This window comes from Tachyglossus aculeatus, assembly GCF_015852505.1.
Source record: "Tachyglossus aculeatus isolate mTacAcu1 chromosome 12 unlocalized genomic scaffold, mTacAcu1.pri SUPER_6_unloc_1, whole genome shotgun sequence".
Lineage (NCBI taxonomy): Eukaryota > Metazoa > Chordata > Mammalia > Monotremata > Tachyglossidae > Tachyglossus > Tachyglossus aculeatus.
This window is the reverse complement of record NW_024044828.1, coordinates 8,477,449-8,496,112: the sequence shown is the minus strand read 5'-3', so window position 1 is coordinate 8,496,112 and position 18,664 is coordinate 8,477,449. Positions and strand designations below refer to the sequence as shown.

General features: G+C 38.3%; 1 protein-coding gene and 1 long non-coding RNA gene across 2 annotated transcripts in view; one reads left to right on the top strand and one right to left on the bottom strand.

Annotated features, from left to right (window-relative positions):
* The first annotated feature begins 887 nt into the window (after nucleotides 1-887).
* The window catches only part of SEMA3A (semaphorin 3A), a 204,222-nt gene continuing 186,445 nt past the window's right edge, over nucleotides 888-18,664 (top strand). The window contains exon 1 of the mRNA XM_038741339.1: nucleotides 888-1,412. Coding sequence (XP_038597267.1) covers nucleotides 1,301-1,412 — 112 coding nt within the window. The 5' untranslated portion in view covers nucleotides 888-1,300. The remainder of the gene's footprint in view (nucleotides 1,413-18,664) is intronic.
* LOC119921022 lies at nucleotides 8,975-16,044 on the bottom strand. Its single transcript, XR_005448453.1, has 2 exons — nucleotides 15,964-16,044; nucleotides 8,975-9,125 (listed from the first exon to the last, which is right to left on the bottom strand). It is a non-coding gene; the product is annotated as an uncharacterized LOC119921022 (long non-coding RNA).

The following is an 18,664-nucleotide window of genomic DNA, read 5'->3' as shown; positions in this document are numbered from 1 at the left end:
TATATATATATATATATATATATATATATATATACAATAGAAACTATTTTCTGCTCAGTCAACATACCTGTTCACTGACTCTGTTTACATGACTGTTAAATACATGCATACACATGCCAAAAAAATGTAGTTACCCTTCATCAGCTAAGGATGACACAGAAACTGTGGAATTATTTTATTGGTCCTTGACTCTCAGCAGGGATTTTCTGAACTTTGTGAGTTTTCTCTGCCCTTTGAGATAATGTAAGAAATATGTAAAAAATAATGAGTGGCAATGCATTAAAAAAAATATTAGCCAGACTGTTCAGAAGCTGGAAAACTGGAGACATTTTTAAATTCTGAGAACCCTTTTGAGAATCTCTTGGTGTAATTTATAATCCCCAATGGACCGATACTTGTCTTGGGCTGATTGCTGAAATGGGCTTCACTAGGAATTTCTTCACTGAATTGGGGGGAAAATGCTCTCCAACAAGGCTTTAAAACCTTCAGAAGTAAAGTTATGTTGATGGAAAGGACCCTGACTTTTTTTTCCTTCTTTTTATCGTGCCCAAGTCCAGGAGGATTACACAATAAGCCTGGACTGTTATTTATGTAGGTAGCAGAATTTGGATTTTCAAAATCAGAACTGTACCCCAAAATGGCTATAAAATAACCCATGTGTTTGGAAGAAAATTTATAGCTCCATGCGTTTCACAAGCGTGCTGGTGGTTTCTGCTGCCCCCTCTAATCTCGGCTAGATGTTTTTTGAATGTGTTTTGTGACAGCAGGGAAGGGGAGTGAGTTGAGATCGCCTGTTCTCTCATTGTCAGCTAGTCTAGAGAGTGTTGGGAAAACCTGTCTGTGGGATCCTGTGTCATCTCTCCCTACATGTGTACAGGAAAAGTCAGCGCTGCTCTCTCTCTCCCTCTCTGTTTTCCTTTCATTCTGCTTCCACTGAGCCGAATGAAGCAGGGAGAAGGATTAGTTTCTGCCACCGGCTATCAGGGTAGCGTAGATAAAAGGAACTGCTTCTTAAGCACCACTGCAGCAGTCCTTGTTATTTTTTTTCCTCTTTCCACAACAGTTGTGCCTCATTATCCAGTGCCTGGCTCAATTTTTTGGAGGTTTTGAAGTTTCTGTGCTCCAGTGACTGTTACAGAAGAAGAGATGTGAGCCTTGCCATGAGGTCTTAATTGTCTGCATTTGTGAATGAAACTGACCTAAATCACCTGTTACCTCCAGTTTTCAGACTGTTTGAACTTCGGCTGCACACTCCAGGACTGAACACCGAAGCCGCATAAGGACTTACAGTATCTTCAGCATGGGCTGTCTGAGCAGGATTGCATATCTTTTCTGGGGAGTATTACTAGCTGCAAGAACAAACTGTCAAAATGGGAAGAGCAATGTGCCAAGATTGAAATTATCCTATAAAGGTAAGTCTTTTTTTTTCCTTTTCTTTTCTTCTCCTTTTTTTCTTTTCTTCATTTTGTTTGCCTTTTAAGATCCCTGGGTTTTTCTTCTCTCAGTGTTTTACCCTGTTAGGATATGAAGATTACATTTTTACACACACACACACACACACACACACACACACACACACACACACACACTCAGACTTCCCCCCACTCCCTCAAATGACCGAGGCATTTCTTTAAAAGCCTGTCTTTATGTTCAACATCCGACACTTTAAATGCAAACAAAGAGCAGTTAATCACATTTGCAGAGAATTGCCTGTCTAGGACATGCCGCTCTACAACTGAATTCATATTTTACCTTCTGTTAATCCATTAGACTTCCCCTCCTGAAAAGCTTCACATGTTTTAACACAAAGCTCATTTTCTTTCTGTTGGAGAGACTGCTGCACCTATAATATCTCATTTTTGGGAGATGCCAGGGAAGATTTGCATTTTCTTACTTTTTAGGCATTAAGTGGTTAATTCTCCATCATGAATATTCAGTTTGCACAAATCTGACAATCAGATGCTTAACATAAGCAGTAGATGGTGGTTTTGCCAAGAGAATATAAACTGGAGGCAACAGAACAGATTTTGCAAAATGAGTAGGGACCGACCATACAAAAGATTGTGCATTTGGCTATTTCATGAAATGCACATGCATTTTTTTTAAAGTACTCCTTCAGTTCATGTGTATAGCAATCACTAAAGGTACATAATTCTCGTGTTATATAGCTAGCAGGGTAAATGCACCTTTTCATAAAGTGCTTAGTGCCACAGTGTTATTTCTAATTGCATTTTCCAGAAATAACTTCCACAAATAAAGAGTTCTGAAAAATAATTCCTCTTTGTATCCTGGGGAATATTTTATAGGTAGATGGCAAATGAATGGATGGTAAATCCTTGGTAGCTACACAGATATCTAGCAGTGGCAGACGAAAAATATAAATACATAAATGCAAAACTACAAGCATGAAAGGAATAGTTCTGTTCTAGAATATTTATGTAACTCAAGCAGTATTCAAAATGGAGTAGAAGATTAAACTACTTTAACTCAAGTAGTTTTTCTCCCCAAGGTGTTGATCTTTTAGGATTCTCAGATTTCTTACATTGGGGCAGAACAGGAAGCAGCTTCTTATAATGTACCATTTTGTCCAATAGTATAAGCAAGAGTGAATGCATTTGTAGGCATGTCTGTCTTCTGAGGGTTTTTTTCTTTTTGGCTTTCTCATGCCAGTGGAAATATGTTCTATCATTTTCACCTAATGAAGAAAATCTGTCTTTCTGAATGTAAAAGTGTGAAAAAAACACCTCACGGGGAGGAGAGATGTCGTTTTCACACTTCAGATCAGAAAATTAAACACCTCAAGTGTGCATTCATTCTGTTTTAATTGCAAAACAAATGCATATTTTATTTGGAAAGGGGCCTGTTCCTTTAAAGCAAGACCACCTCCATGCCTCCCCCCCAAAATATTTCGGGAATGCATTTTATTAGTGTAAAAACATTCATAGGTATTAATCACAGATTATTTTTAAAGATCATTTAGAGTAGCAACAGTGTAATAGATACATGCCATTTCCTACAGCTTATTAAATATGATTTTTAAATGAATCACCTAACATCTGTTAACCCTTTAACTCAATTGATTCATGTTTAATATCTAAATTTAATTGATTGCCACCCATATCAATGATTTATTAATTCATTTTTCATAATTATTTACTCTCTACATTTAGTCTTTGCTTTCAGAATTCTGACTTTGTTGATTCAGTTTGGGCAAAATACTTTTTTCTATGAATATATGCTATCTGAAACTTTTTCTATGAGTATGGAGAAATTCATATTCTTATAATTATGATTTTATCTAAAACAGCACTTCTGAATGATCACAGTAGTATATGCTTTGCTCACTTAGGTTGTCCCATTAGCACTGGAGTCACTTGTCTAATTAACTAAACAAACTGTAAATCCTAATAATTTAGGAACTGCTTTTCCCAAGAAACAGATAGTTATTTCCATGGCAATGAATTAGCCTCCATTTTACCTACAAGTCATTCATCAATATAAGAGAAAAGCAAATTGGTACATAAGTTTAAGAATGCCTGGATTCAGGAAACATACAGAGGAGCCTTTAAGATTTGTATTTGAACATTATTAAAGACCATTTTCTTCCCGGAAGAATAGACTTGTACTTGCCTTACTAGAATTGGAACACCCTCTCTTAAGCTACCTAACAGTTCTATTTATATCCTGAGTGCCTGGCAATTTGGTAAAATAAACTGTGAAATGAACAAGAACCTGAAGAATAAAAGGGAAGTGTCAAGCAATTTTTCTTATGTCATTTTATTAGACTGTCATTACCCTTTTGTGTCTGTAATGTACACTTGTTTTGCCAAAGCACATGCCCTATAGCCAAATGTCAGAACATTGTTTCCAAAGAATAATAGGGATTTCGGGCTTTTTGTTTTTTCTAACTAATTAGATGTCAAACACAGTTAAAATGTGTACAACTTTTGCCTTAAAAATATTCCAATGTGATTCATGAAGGGTTAAATCCTGTCAACCCTAATTTCCTATGGTCACTTGTTTTCAAAGATCCACTATTAGCTCTGTCATTTCTTAGGATGCCAGAAATAAGTTTCATTACACCCCCTTTCTTACTTTTTTTTCTCAACTTCCTGTCACTTTATCTCACAGCAGATTAAAAGTATCTGATAGGCTCCATGTGGAAGGTGGGGAAAAGGGGAACAGGAGGGAATACTTAGTCAAAATATGTCCCAGTTGGAAAGCCTTGGAGGACTGGAAAGATGCACTCAGGCCCATGTAGAAAAGTGGCACATTAGAAAAATAGGACACCTTGGCTCTTCCTCCTGTACCTGCCTGATTTTGGAGGCTTACTGGGTGAAAGAAAATATGAGAAGTCTCTAAATCGTAGCAGTCACAGACATTTTCATTTCAGTCCCTGAATGGACAGGGTCAATGCCCAGGGAATAAATAAATTACAGTAGCCTTATTATGACAAACTAGGTCTTCACAGATGAGTTGAAGCAGAGAATTGAATCAGTTACCTGGATAATGCCCAAGGAAAGATAGAATTTTTAATCTGACACCGTTAGGGGAAATCTATTTTGGTCAGATACACTATATAATTTCTCTTTTCTTTGCTTCACTTATTGGGTAACTACAGCCTAAATGTGGAAAGAGATCCTATTAATTATTTGCAGTTCATTCCATTTGTTGCATTAGATAAACTCATATCTTCTTAGGAACACTGATTTAAAGGAAACTTTCTGCGACACAATAAGAAATGATGAGATGTAAAATAATACTAAAAAAGCTGACAAAAGGACAAATATTTTATCATTCCATTCCATTATTGACTGATCTTACCAAAAGAGAAAGCTCAACCATATAGTACCTTATAAGAGATCAGTTGGTTCATACTTAGAGTTCTAATTTTGAAAATGTACCGTAGTGTCACTAGTGTATGATTCAGAAGCAAATTCTGCACTTAGTAAGGTGACTTCTTGAGGGTTGTTTGGTATGCACCTTCAGTTATTTGCTAAGGCTTGTTATTTGATTTTCCTGAGAAAATCTGGAGAACCAAAATTTCTCACATCCATATGCCTTACACTGATATATTACATTTTGTTTATTCAAAGTGAATGTAGTAGGTTCTCCTTGTTTTTCAGGATATGCTTCTAAGAACAACAATTAGAAAAAAGTTTTCATTGATACTCAGTAGCTTGAGCTGTGGTTTCATGCAGGACTCTCACCTTCCCTAAACCTCTAATGAGCATGAGAGCTGCCTTCACGTATCCAGGTAGTTCACTTCATTTTGGTGTAATTGAAAGAGCATTGCTCTGGGATTTAGGAGACTGAGTTGCAGTCTGGTAGTCTACCAGAAGCTGGCAAAAGCTGCACATGACTTTGCAATGTGACATTCTTTCATGTAGTTGAGACTTGTGGATACCTAAGAATAAAAGTCGCATGATCTATCTGAGGATTGATTCTTTTGAATGATCCTATTAACTCGGATCCAGCATACAAATCATTAGACTGATTTAGGACTTTTCATTTAAATGAAGATAATAATGATGTTTGAGGCTTCCACCGTTCTTTTCTTTTCTAAGTGTCATGACAGGTGGCAATAAAAATCTCAACCATTCTTGGTTATATGATTAGAAAGTTGTCCCAATTAAAGCTCCCATATCTTTACATACCAAATATATTTAATGTTCAAAAATTCCTTTGAAAAGAGACTTGAAGTATGCCAAAATGCAAAGTGGGAGAAATTAGGGCAATGCCATAGTTTTTCTCCAAAATTAATGCCCCGACCTGTCCACTCAATGTAATTTTTGTGAAATGATAATTCAAAATGGCAGAGCAGTGTTTAGCAAAGCCCTTCCTTGCCACTGAGGGTGCTAACTTCCAATCTACTTTTAAAAATATATGTAGTGCTCATGAAAGTTGCTAACTGGCAAGCATGGAAAACTGAATACAGTTATTCATCCACGTAGCAGGAGTAGTGTAGGGAATAGTTCAATAGATTCTTCAGATGTTGCAGTATCAGCCTAGTCAGATGGTATAGTTCTTCATTTTCCCCTCATTGAAGTCTTTGTCAATTCTGCCACCTAAAATGACTTGCAACGGTGGTTTGGTCAATGGCAACTCATGCCTATAGACAAGTTGACTATGGAATCATCCCCAGAAGCAACACTGTAATAATGGTTTTCAACTGCCTGAACCAAATTTGAACAAATGTCAAACACTGAATTTTCCTGCTGAAGTGTCATTTCCTTAGCTGGGAATGGTGGGCAGGTGTATGAGAGTCACTACAATCTTTCATCAGTAAATGCTAATGACAACTTAATTTCTTCACTGCTTTGGGCATAGAGTTTGCCCTTAACAGTGCCACATCCTAAATAGGTTTATGTAAGAAATAATCCAATAAAATATTAAAATGAGGTTTCATAATTTAATTTGGTGAAAATGAACCCTGAATAAATATGCTGAGTATGCCAACTAGCCTTATAATAGTTGAAATCATCAATGCTTCTTTAGCACTTATCATTGAGGTACAGTTGCAAATGTTTCCTAGAAATAAATGTTAATTCTAAATCTAATTGGTATACCTCAGTTAAGAAAGATGAGACATTTGCACTAATGTGGATAATTTCAGATATAAGATGTACAGTATTTAATATCTAATGGTTTACCTTAGTGTTTTTACAACCTGTAATTTAATACAGACTCCACTTCTAAGGAAATAAAATTATAATGTAGTTTTATACAGTATGGATGTTTTGATTAAAATTGCATTTATGTAAAATGAGAGTCACATTCTAGAATTCAGCGTCCTAGAATAAAGCACTGCCCTTAGGAATTCTGGGGTGTTTCAGAAGTTGTAACAATTGTATATTTTTGTTCAAGTTTTCACAATGAAAAAGTAAACTGTCACAGATCTAGAAAGCACCCAAAGCTATAAGTCTAAATTTTCTGAGACTTATGTTACCACTCAAATTATTTTGAGTAGATTCTGCTGTTAAAATTCATACTCCACTCCTGGTATGAACAGTATGAAAAGACCTGCTGCTACTAGGTTTTGGTAAAACCTGGCATGTTCCTCTACCTTAACACGTGGTAGCAGAGCAAATTTCCCCTTCAGTCACACACACAGTGCCTACTTAGGAGTTTAGTGAGAGTTGGTTACTTCAGAATTTGTCCCCATGTAAACACAGTGTAAAGCAAGAATTACTGGTTTGGTGCCTTTTTTCCATCATAGTTTCCAAGTTACCCTTCACATGAACAACAATGATTTGCAGTTCTTCACTTTCACTAATAGGTGGCACTAGCAATTTGTGACATCTGTTTCGTTCCTTTGGAAATGGGAAGGATGCTAGAATAAATATATCTCAAAACAGGCATGTCGACCAAAGTATGTAAAATGCAGGAGTGTGAGCTAACTGGAAATTGGCTTGCCTTTTCAGTTTGTTGTGCTTGACTAGTATGTTGTTGTCTTTCTGGATGGTGTCAAAAGTATCCATATTAAATAAGACAATGGATCAAAAGTTAGTAGCAAAACCAGTGGTTGCTGTCGAGGAGCTAGTATTTTTAGTTCATATGAAAAAAAGCAAACATAAAAGTCTCACAATTCATTCTTCCATTGGCTTACTATAGTGTATATTGTAAGTGGGTTGATAGAAGTAAAGGAATTGGAATCAATGAATCAATCAGTGGTAATTATTGAGTGCTTACTGTGTTTATAGCACTACATTAAGCACCTGGAAGAGTACAACAGAGTTGGTAGACGTGTTCCCTACCCACAGATAACTTACAGTCAGAGAGGAGGAGAATGACATTAATATAATCAAGTAATTTATGATTTATAATGCTACTGAACTTTGAACAGTTTGAAAACAGCTGATAATGTCTTAATTTATTACTGTTTATTGTCATTTTGAAATACATGCCTGATTAAGATGACTTGTAATTAAAGCAGAGTCTAATTAGTCCTAACATTTCCAAGCATTCCATTATGACTCTTGTTAGGAGATATGAACCTTTTCTAAACAGGGATTCCTTGACCTTTCCTAAATAATTTAGACAACTGAGCTCCCATTCATGAAGGATTGTAAAAGTAATAATTTACATTCTGAAGGGTGTACAAAAAACATAAAAAAGAATCAAGAATAGATACATTATAATAAATGATGAGTGAGAAGAGTTGATTTAGATAAAATGAGTCTGTCTTCTAGACTGTGAGCCCGATGTTGGGTAGGGACCATCTCTATATGTTGCCAACTTGTACTTCCCAAGCACTTAGTACAGTGCTGTGCACACAGTAAGTGCTCAATAAATGTGATTGAATGAATGATTGAATAAAATAATGATTATGGTGAGTATTTGAGATATTCTTAAACCACTGAATATTTTGTCTCTATATGTTGCCAACTTGTACTTCCCAAGCGCTTAGTACAGTGCTCTGCACACAGTAAGTGCTCAATAAATACGATTGATTGATTGATTGATTGATTTAGCATACAAGTGATATCTTTTTATTAATTCAAGCGTGTTTCTCAATTCTATAAGTGATGTTTCAGAGATGGTGCCAGGAAAATTTTTTAAGAATTCTCATCTAATTTTGAGGAGATATTTTTTGCATAAGTGAGTACTTTTAGGGTGAAGCAAGGAAAGGAAGCGGCTAGATATTTGTCAATACATTGAGTTTCAAAGGCCAGTAGTATTTACACTGTTCATCCTTAAATCAGTTAAGGTTAAGGTGACCATTTATCAGGATTTCTAACGGGCAATCTGTTTTTCAGTTGGTCTGTCCCATGTCTGGTACCGATTTGGAAGTGGACATGTTTGTCTGTTTTCTTAATTTTCTCAGTGAATCTGCCTCAGCCACGACTCCTGCCTCTGAGGTCTGAGGGTCAGACCCAGAAATGACACTAGACTTTATAAGAATCTCTGGTGAGATTGTATAGCTCTGGAGCAATTGCGGGAGGGGGCATGGGGAGTCAGAGGCCTGCATAGAGATGTTCTAATTTTGTGTTTATTCTTGTCAAATCAGGCAGACCTGCAAAATAGCAGTTTTATGACATCATCACATTACACTGCCTGTTTCATGGGATTTGGTATCTGTGAGGTCTGTCAGTGGCCATCCATCCCTGTTGAGACTTGTTGTCCTGAAAATATAGAAATGACCAGTCAGGTCTCATAAAGTTAAAAGGAAGTATGCATTTCCTTTTCTTCTCACCTTGCTCCCTCCTCCTGTTCTTGCACATTTTTCTAACAAGCATCCATCCCCAGGATCCATCAGATGCCATTTCGGGGAGTGGAGGGAGGAAAGGAAACTTTGGTTCTGGTGAAAGAAATATTTCCCATTCTCTTTCCTCAGTGCCTTTTATGGAAACATTGCCATCCAGATGGGAGAGAGAAAGTCATGGAATAATAGACTTGTAGAGTTAGAGATCATCCTTTCCAAAAATACTCTAATACTACTTCATATACTTGAAGTAACTTTCTTTTCTCTGGCCTAACCAACACATTTCATCTTACACTTATAGGATTGTTTATCCAGTTTGGTTAATTCTATTATTGTGTTTCAAAACATCAGTGACCCTTGCAACCACCTTCTTCATCTTCTTCCTCTCCCAAATCCATATTGCCTAAATCAGCTCATGATGGTATGTCAAGTGCCTGAAAGTGTCTACACGCGCTGCCTAGAATTCCTCAACAACAACTCTCTCCTCGACCCCCTCCAGTCTGGCTTCCGTCCCCTTCATTCCACGGAAACTGCGCTCTCAAAGGTCACCAATGACCTCCTGCTTGCCAAATCCAACGGCTCATACTCTGTCCTAATCCTCCTCGACCTCTCAGCTGCCTTTGACACTGTGGACCACCCCCTTCTCCTCAACACGTTATCTGACCTTGGCTTCACTGACTCCGTCCTCTCCTGGTTCTCCTCTTATCTCTCCGGTCGTTCTTTCTCAGTCTCTTTTGCAGGCTCCTCCTCCCCCTCCCATCCTCTTACTGTGGGGGTTCCCCAAGGTTCAGTGCTTGGTCCCCTTCTGTTCTCAATCTACACTCACTCCCTTGGTGACCTCATTCGCTCCCACGGCTTCAACTATCATCTCTACGCTGATGACACCCAGATCTACATCTCTGCCCCTGCTCTCTCCCCCTCCCTCCAGGCTCGCATCTCCTCCTGCCTTCAGGACATCTCCATCTGGATGTCCGCCCGCCACCTAAAGCTCAACATGTCGAAGACTGAGCTCCTTGTCTTCCCTCCCAAACCTTGTCCTCTCCCTAACTTTCCCATCTCTGTTGACGGCACTACCATCCTTCCCGTCTCACAAGCCCGCAACCTCGGTGTCATCCTCGACTCCGCTCTCTCATTCACCCCTCACATCCAAGCCGTCACCAAAACCTGCCGGTCTCAGCTCCGCAACATTGCCAAGATCCGCCCTTTCCTCTCCATCCAAACTGCTACCCTGCTCATTCAAGCTCTCATCCTATCCCGTCTGGACTACTGCACTAGCCTTCTCTCTGATCTCCCATCCTCGTGTCTCTCTCCACTTCAATCCATACTTCATGCTGCTGCCCGGATTATCTTTGTCCAGAAACGCTCTGGACATATTACTCCCCTCCTCAAAAACCTCCAATGGCTACCGATCAATCTGCGCATCAAGCAGAAACTCCTCACCCTGGGCTTCAAGGCTCTCCATCACCTCGCCCCCTCCTACCTCACCTCCCTTCTCTCCTTCTACTGCCCAGCCCGCACCCTCCGCTCCTCCACCACTAATCTCCTCACTGTACCTCGCTCTCGCCTGTCCCGCCATCGACCCCCGGCCCACGTCATCCCCCGGGCCTGGAATGCCCTCCCTCTGCCCATCCGCCAAGCTAGCTCTCTTCCTCCCTTCAAGGCCCTGCTGAGAGCTCACCTCCTCCAGGAGGCCTTCCCAGACTGAGCCCCTTCTTTCCTCTCCCCTCGTCCCCCTCTCCATCCCCCCGTCTTACCTCCTTCCCTTCCCCACAGCACCTGTATATATGTATATATGGTTGTACATATTTATTACTCTATTTATTTATTTATTTATTTATTTTACTTGTACATTTCTATCCTACTTATTTTATTTTGTTGGTATGTTTGGTTCTGTTCTCTGTCTCCCCCTTTTAGACTGTGAGCCCACTGTTGGGTAGGGACTGTCTCTATGTGATGCCAATTTGTACTTCCCAAGCGCTTAGTACAGTGCTCTGCACATAGTAAGCGCTCAATAAATACGATTGATTGATTGATTGATTGAAAGGGTACAGTAAAAACTAAGGCCAGTGATGTGGCAGTATAGTAAATAATACCTCTTGGCAATAATTCTGGCTGGGGAGCTGGGATTGACTGAACACTGGGATAAGCCCTGTGGTATCTGAAGGATAGTTATGGAATGGTCCAATGAATGAATAATCAGTAATGCAAACATGGGTAATTGGTAGGACTCTGTAGTAAATGTATACTTCATTCATTTATTCATTTATCCAGTGGTATTTATTGTGTGCTTGTTTGGTTCAGAGCACTGTACTTTAGTCACTTGGGGGAGTATTTAGTATTTAGCAATACTATTCTGTCTAATGTATGTAAACATACTGTGCATGATCTATTAGAAAGAGGATGGATCTTGGCATCAAGAGACCTAGCCCCAGCTCTGTCACTGGAATGCTAAGTGATCAAGGTCCTATTGCCAGTTTAGCTACTGATCTGCTGTGTACCTTGGGCAAGCTGAGTCACTTAAATTCCTTGGGCCTGCATTTCTTCATCTGTTACTGTGAGCAATGATACCTTTCTCTCTTGACCTCATGTGAATGATGTGAAGATAGCATGTATTTTTTTATTTTTCTTGAAAAGTATTTTGGAAAAAAACAAGATGCTCAAGGCTTTCAAATTCTCCAAGGATAGGGTCCATGACCTTGGTATGCTCTCAAATGCCACATGCAGAGCTTTGCACTCAGTTATATTATTGTTGATAATGCTTAATACATCCCCAAATTTGCATTTTAAAATGCCTCTCCTAATAAGTAACAGAAATGTGATAAGAAGTTCTTTTATATGATTACAGAAGTTACCCTAAGATTTCCAACTTGGTCAGATGTTTGGCTTGTGAATCAGCCTAACTGCACAAGATATAGTGGATTTTTTTAATGGTATTTGTTAAGGGCTTACTATGTGCCAGGCATTGTTCTAAGCTCTGGGGTAGATACAAGGTAATAAAGTTGGACATAGTACATGTCTCAGATGGGGCTCATAGTCTTAATCCCCATTTTACGGTTGAGGTGACTTGGGCAGGGAGAACTGAAGTAATTTGCTCAAGGTTACATAGCAGACAAGTGGTGGAGCTGGGTTTAGAACCCTCATCCATCTGACTCCCAGGGCCGTGCTCTATCCACAATTTCATCTGCTTCTCCTAGGGTTTGGGAGCTATAGTCTTCAAAAATGATCATCATCAGTGATTTTTGAGCATCTGCTAATACATGTAGAACACTGTATTAGTTATTTGACAGAACACAATAATATTAGAAGACACAGTTCTTGACCTCAGGGATCTTTCCCTCTATTTGCCATTTAATAAATGCATCAATTAAGAATACACTGCCATTATTCCATTTCTTGATATTCCTAGTTTTGGTAAATGTGTATCTTGATTTCATCAGTACCTATATCTTCAATTTTGCCACATTCACTAATTTTCCTTGTCATTTTGAATCCCAACATTAGTTATTAAAGAGTCTTCCTTCTGAGGGTTGAGCTTTCTTTCCCCAGGATATCAGTTAAAGCTTTGAAATGAATTTCGAGTTTCATCAACATTTATCAGATACTCAGATATTTTCAAATAATCCTTGAAACAGCTGTAACGTATACTTCACAGAATTTCAATTTGAAATCAAATAAGATCTGTACCTGAGACAGGGCCCAGATTATCCAGGTGAAGTTAAATCCTTGTAATCTGAGTCAGGAACTGCTTTCCAATTTGAGGTTATAGGATAAAGCCTTTTGAGTTCTAAACCTTCTTGTATTTTGAGGATTAGACTTTTGAGTAACAATGCTTCAATCAGCTGAACCAACTTCGAATCACTATCCTCCTTTGACCTTTCCCAAGCAGCATGGCTTAGTAGATAGAGTATTGGCCTGGGAGATAGAAGGTCCAGGGTTCTAATTCTAGCTCTTCCACTTGTCTGCTGTGTGACCTTGAGCAAGTCACTTCACTTCTCTGGGCCTCAGTTATCTCAGCTGTAAAATGGGAATTGAGACTGTGAGCCCTAGGTGGGACAGGGACTGTGGGCAACGTGATTTGCTTATATCCACCCCACTGCTTAATACGGTGCCTGCCACATAGTAAGCACTTAGCAAATACCATAATAATAATGTTTATTATTATTATTATTAATAAGTGGTGGACAAAAAGTGGTTGCATGTTGATCTAAAGATGGATATAGGATTGAGATGTTGAGTCCAATTAATGGTAAACAGGAACACACTGATGCCAACCCAAGAGCTTTAGATACCTGCCTAAATGACTTTTGTCTTAGGCCCCCTAAGTAAGTCTCACCCTATAGATCAAAGAGTGACAAACAAGGGCAATATACATGTCTGCAGGAGAAAGAAACAGTCATAGAAGCCCTCCATGGAAACAATAAATTTTCTGCTGCCTGAAATTAAAACCTAGGGAACTATAGCAGGGTCATTCCAACTGATTTTGTGGTTATACTATTCTTACATTAAGAACAAACCATATATACTTCTATTTTCCTATTAGGTTTTTGCACCACTACACCCATGGTAAGAAGATTAGAAGAACCCATTCTCTCAAGTATCAGATGTTCCCAACTCAGAGCGAAGAATTTGGGAGGAATTATGTATCAGAAATTTATGAGAGCCTTGTGGAGGGAAGTTCTGAAATTTGTTTCCACAAAAGCCCATATTTTGTTTGAAAGTACTTTTTGAAAATCGTCTCTGTGGGCATATTATATGTGTCTGAGTATTTCATAATTTCTAATCCATCACCATAAATACTGTTGGGCACTGTATCATTGCTAAAGCTGTTTTCTCTGTTTTAAGAAAACTTCGAAATCTGGTGACAGCCACCGGCTGCTGTGGTTTCAGTCATTTTATGAAAAATGCTCATTTTATATCATATTAGTAATCAAGAGGATTGAGTTATCTTTTTGTAATGGAACCTACTGTACAAAATACTTCATTGAATCAGATTGCATGACACATATACACATATGAGTACATACCATATATGTAAATAGTATGTCACCTGAATGACATAGATAGACCTTCATTTTGTATTCCTTTCTGACATTTCCAATCAAAGCTATCAAAGAAGCCTTTGAAAATGAAGCCCTGTCTTTTATGAAATCTCCATCTTTAGTGTACATAGTGATGGTATTTGTTAAGCGCTTACTATGCGCCAGACACTCTACTAAGTTCTGGGGTGGATACATACAATTAGGGCTCCTCATTCACCCTTTCAGTCACTTGTATGTGAATTTGACCATCAGTAGCTTCTTCTTTGAGTAGTAAGGAAAAAAGTATTACATACAGGAAGGTTTTAGAAAACTGTGGGATTTATAATTAATATTTTCATCTCCAAATGCCAATGCAATTAATTTTTTTTCCATTCCTTAGTATTTGTTTGGTTTGGATTCTAAAACTATTGGCCAGCTTATGTCATTTTATTTGGCATGACCAATATCTTCTCTGATCTTTTATATGTGGGCCTACAATCATGTTAGGAACTCTTTTGAGGAAAGTAAAGCTTTGAAAGCCAAAACATAGAGTACTAGTGCTGGAAATTGATCTGGTTCATAGGCACTATTAAGTACTGTTGATGAAGATGATGATCCGTTAGCCTGTGGGCAAGTGAATCACTAAAGCAAACAGGACAGATGGTTCTCTGTTCTTCTTTATAAGACCTCAAGGGATTGAGTCTTGACAATTTTCCTCAGTAGCCTACTTTTGAATTAAATCATATTCAGGGCCAAGAAGCTCTTCTTTTTGTCTGAAAAAAACTCTCCTGAGGTAATTTAAACCCATTTCCTCTAAGGACATAGAGGACAGCTGGTCCTTGTCTTCCTTATAAATCTGATACACTGTTGATTCATATTCGGTTTGTGGTCTACTGTGACCTCCTGGTGTTTTTCTGTTGTTTTTATGTCTGTTGTGTCATCTTGCATTTGTGTTGTTTGTTTTCCTTCCCTATAAGCTATATTGTGCACTCACCCCATTGGATTTCCTCCTGATTTTACTGGACCTTTTCCATAATTTACCACAGTACAGCTGCAAAATATAACTGACCTCTGATGGTTCTTGGAAAAACCCTCCTGCATTTTTTTCTAAAAAGATTACTCCAGAATTTACTGAAATGTAAATTTAGTACTATGAAAATCACCCTGCCATCCTATCAAAAAGATCAAACTTCTAAATAGACTGTGTAGTGGAAAAAGCATGGGAGACCAGTGTTCTATTCCAAGCTCTGCCCGTGGCCTGCTGTGTGACTTCAAGCTAGTAGCTTAAACTCTCTGGACTTTAGAGTTCTCATCTGGTAAAACAAAGATAATAGTACCTTCTCTTCCCTATCTCATAGGGATGTTATGAGGATAAAATTTGATGTATGATGTGACAGCTCTTTGGAAAAGAAAAGCCTTTAACAAATACTAGTTATTACCATATCCCCAGAACTAATAGGTAATTCTGCTTTGCTTTGTAGAACAAGTATGGCAAGATTCTTAATATGAATGATTCCAAATCTACCATGTAGGGAAGACAATAAAGTCCAGAATGTATTATATTTGAAAAGAGAAGTGCATGGTTTTGTTTTCAAGGAATCTCACTGAAAAGTGGTTAGATAGTCATTTTACTCTTCTTCTTGCTTGAGAGGGAATTCCTGCCTTTTTGAGGGTATATGTTTACTTCAATACTGACTTAATCAATTTGTTGATTAATAATAGCATTTATCAAGTACTTACTATGTGGTAATCACTGTTCTAAGCACCAGGGTTAATCACATTGTCCTTGCCCCAGATGAGCCTCATGGTCTAAGTAGGAGGAGAACAGATATCAAATGCCCCTGAGATACAGATGTTATGTGACTCGCCCAAGGTTCCACAGCAAACAATTGACAGAGCTGAAATTGGAACCCAGGTCTTCTCACTCCCAAACCTGAGTTCTTTCCACTAGCCCACCCTGCTTCTCTTCTTCTACGGAGCTGTTACAGGGAGTAAAATGATTGATTATTGTGAGGCACTTTATGAAAATCTAATGTGCTACATAAAAATGTGAAATAGTAATGGAAAAATGCAAGTAGAGAGACTGGTTTAAATGATTTACACAACACATTAGTTCACAGGTTGGAATAGAGTAATATTTCTCTAACTTCACAATCCTGCATTAAGAACTATACCCCATTCTTTAATACATATTAAAAATATTGTGCTGTCTGTATTTATACTGATAGAGAAAAGCATTTCAGTTCCCCTCCAAAAGCACAGTGTCAGCTAAAATTGGCATGTATTTTTTCAGCAAATTTTGTTTTGTTAAATTCATAGGCAATGCCTTTTTGAATTGCCCTCAGGTATACATTGTTTTAAACTGCAACTAGTATATATTTCATTCAGGGGACTAGACAAGAGTTTAGTAAGAGGACTTTAAAAGAATCAGAACTTTTCAATTTAACATATATACAGGTATAATCTATGAACAGGTGTAGCATTTAGAAACTGAAAAAAATGTGAAGTAAAACCAAGTGACCTCTTGTAGAGTTATTATTTTTATAGAAATCAATTTTTTATATTTTTGGAGAGTGCATCAATATGCAGCGGTGATATATTTAGGCCCAAACCTCTGAATTATCAATTTATCACCAGGTGGTTGCTGCTTAAAATCTATTCAAGTGGATTTTTTTGGTCTCTCTGAAAGGGATTAATGATGATTTTGGTGAACTCACCCACCTTCCATTCACACTAGCTGTTCTTAGAGTTTGAGGATGTTGCTGCAGAGGCTGATTGGGAGGGTGTGGGTGGGTGGCTGAGTAGAGCAACACATGAGATTGTGCCCTTTGCTAGACTCTTTCATTTGTATACCACAGTTCTGACCCTGTTTTGGTTTTTCCCCTTTAGTGACCCGATCTTCCTAAAACCTTTGCTCCAAGACAGACAACTGATTTCTGATTGCTGTATATCAGGCTGATTGGTCTTCTGCTGCTATCTCCCTTACAGTAGTGGTATTTAGGGTACAGTGTAGAAAAACAGTATGGCCTAGTGAAATGAGTATGGCCTGGGAGTCAGAGAACCCATCTTTACCTGTTACCTGTCATCTGGCCTTGAGCAAATCACTTAGCTGCTCTGTGCCTCAACTTTTCCATTTGTAAAATGGGGATTCAATACCTGTCAACACTTTCTCTTTAAATTCTGAGCCCCATATAGAACAGGCACTGTGTCTGACCTGGTTAACTTCTATCTACCCCAGTGCTTGACTCCTAGTAAGCACTTAAATATTCTGACTATTATTGTTATTATTGATAATGGTAGTTATTGAGTGCCCAGAGGATGTAGTGCAGTATATTAGTGCCCACAGGATGCAGTGCAGTAATATGAGGCACCTGGAAGAGTCCAGCAGAAGCATGAGATATAGTCCCTGCTCTGCCATTTTCTTCCTTTGCTTCTGGTCTCAGATGGAAGATTAAAAGTTAAATGGAGACAAAATCACTCTTTCCCTATTGGGTTTCCTTTATGACTTTCAAACCCGTGCCAATTACATAGACTATGATAATAAAAATCAACAATATTTTCAATAACATCACAAGCTTTCAAACACCCCAAAGTTGCTAGGCCCCTTCTAAAGATACAAGTCACCGTAAGAAGTATTCAATAAATAAAAGGAAATGTCTTGAGTACTTTTAAAAGCCTAAATTCAAGGAAACCATTGGAAAGAACACATAGTCTAGATGAACACAATTTCCTTTTTGACGTATTGTGTGCCTGAGCTTTAAAGATAGGTTTAATAGGGCTTGCCTGGGTGTACGGATAAGCCTAATGATGGGGATTACCAGGGAGATAAAAACAGACCTGGAATTCCTTAGGTCCCCTGGTTCCAAAATCTTACTGAGCACCAGACTTGAGTGAGGAAGCACCTGTTTCTTAAGAAAAGACTTGGCCACATCTCATAGACTATAAGTTCCAATTCATGTCTTCCACATGCACTGGAGGCAGTCCTATAATAGTCAGTGAAATAACCCAGGAAATGACTGATTTTATTTGCTTCTGAACTTACAGCATATCCTCTCCAGTGATGTAATGGTTGCACTGAATATTATTTTGTTATGAATTAGCCCATAAAGGCACATCATCTTTCATGACAACTTGAGAAACGTTGAAGCCACATAGGAATTAACATGATAGTCCTGTTTAATATGTCCCAGAGCCTAAAATAAGCATTCTGCATGTAATGTCTGGGTCCTTCTGTCAGATTCAATGAACCACCTGCAGTTGCAAATAGCCATTTTGCAGGAAAGAGAAGAGTCTTTCAAGGATATTTGGTCATTCAAGAAAATAAACTTGGAGTCTGTAGCTTGTAAACAGAATGAAGAACAGGTTGAGAGCAACTTAAAGGAGCTTTTGTTTTATAGAAGACACTTGGAAACCAGACTGAGAAATCGAGATGTCATTATAC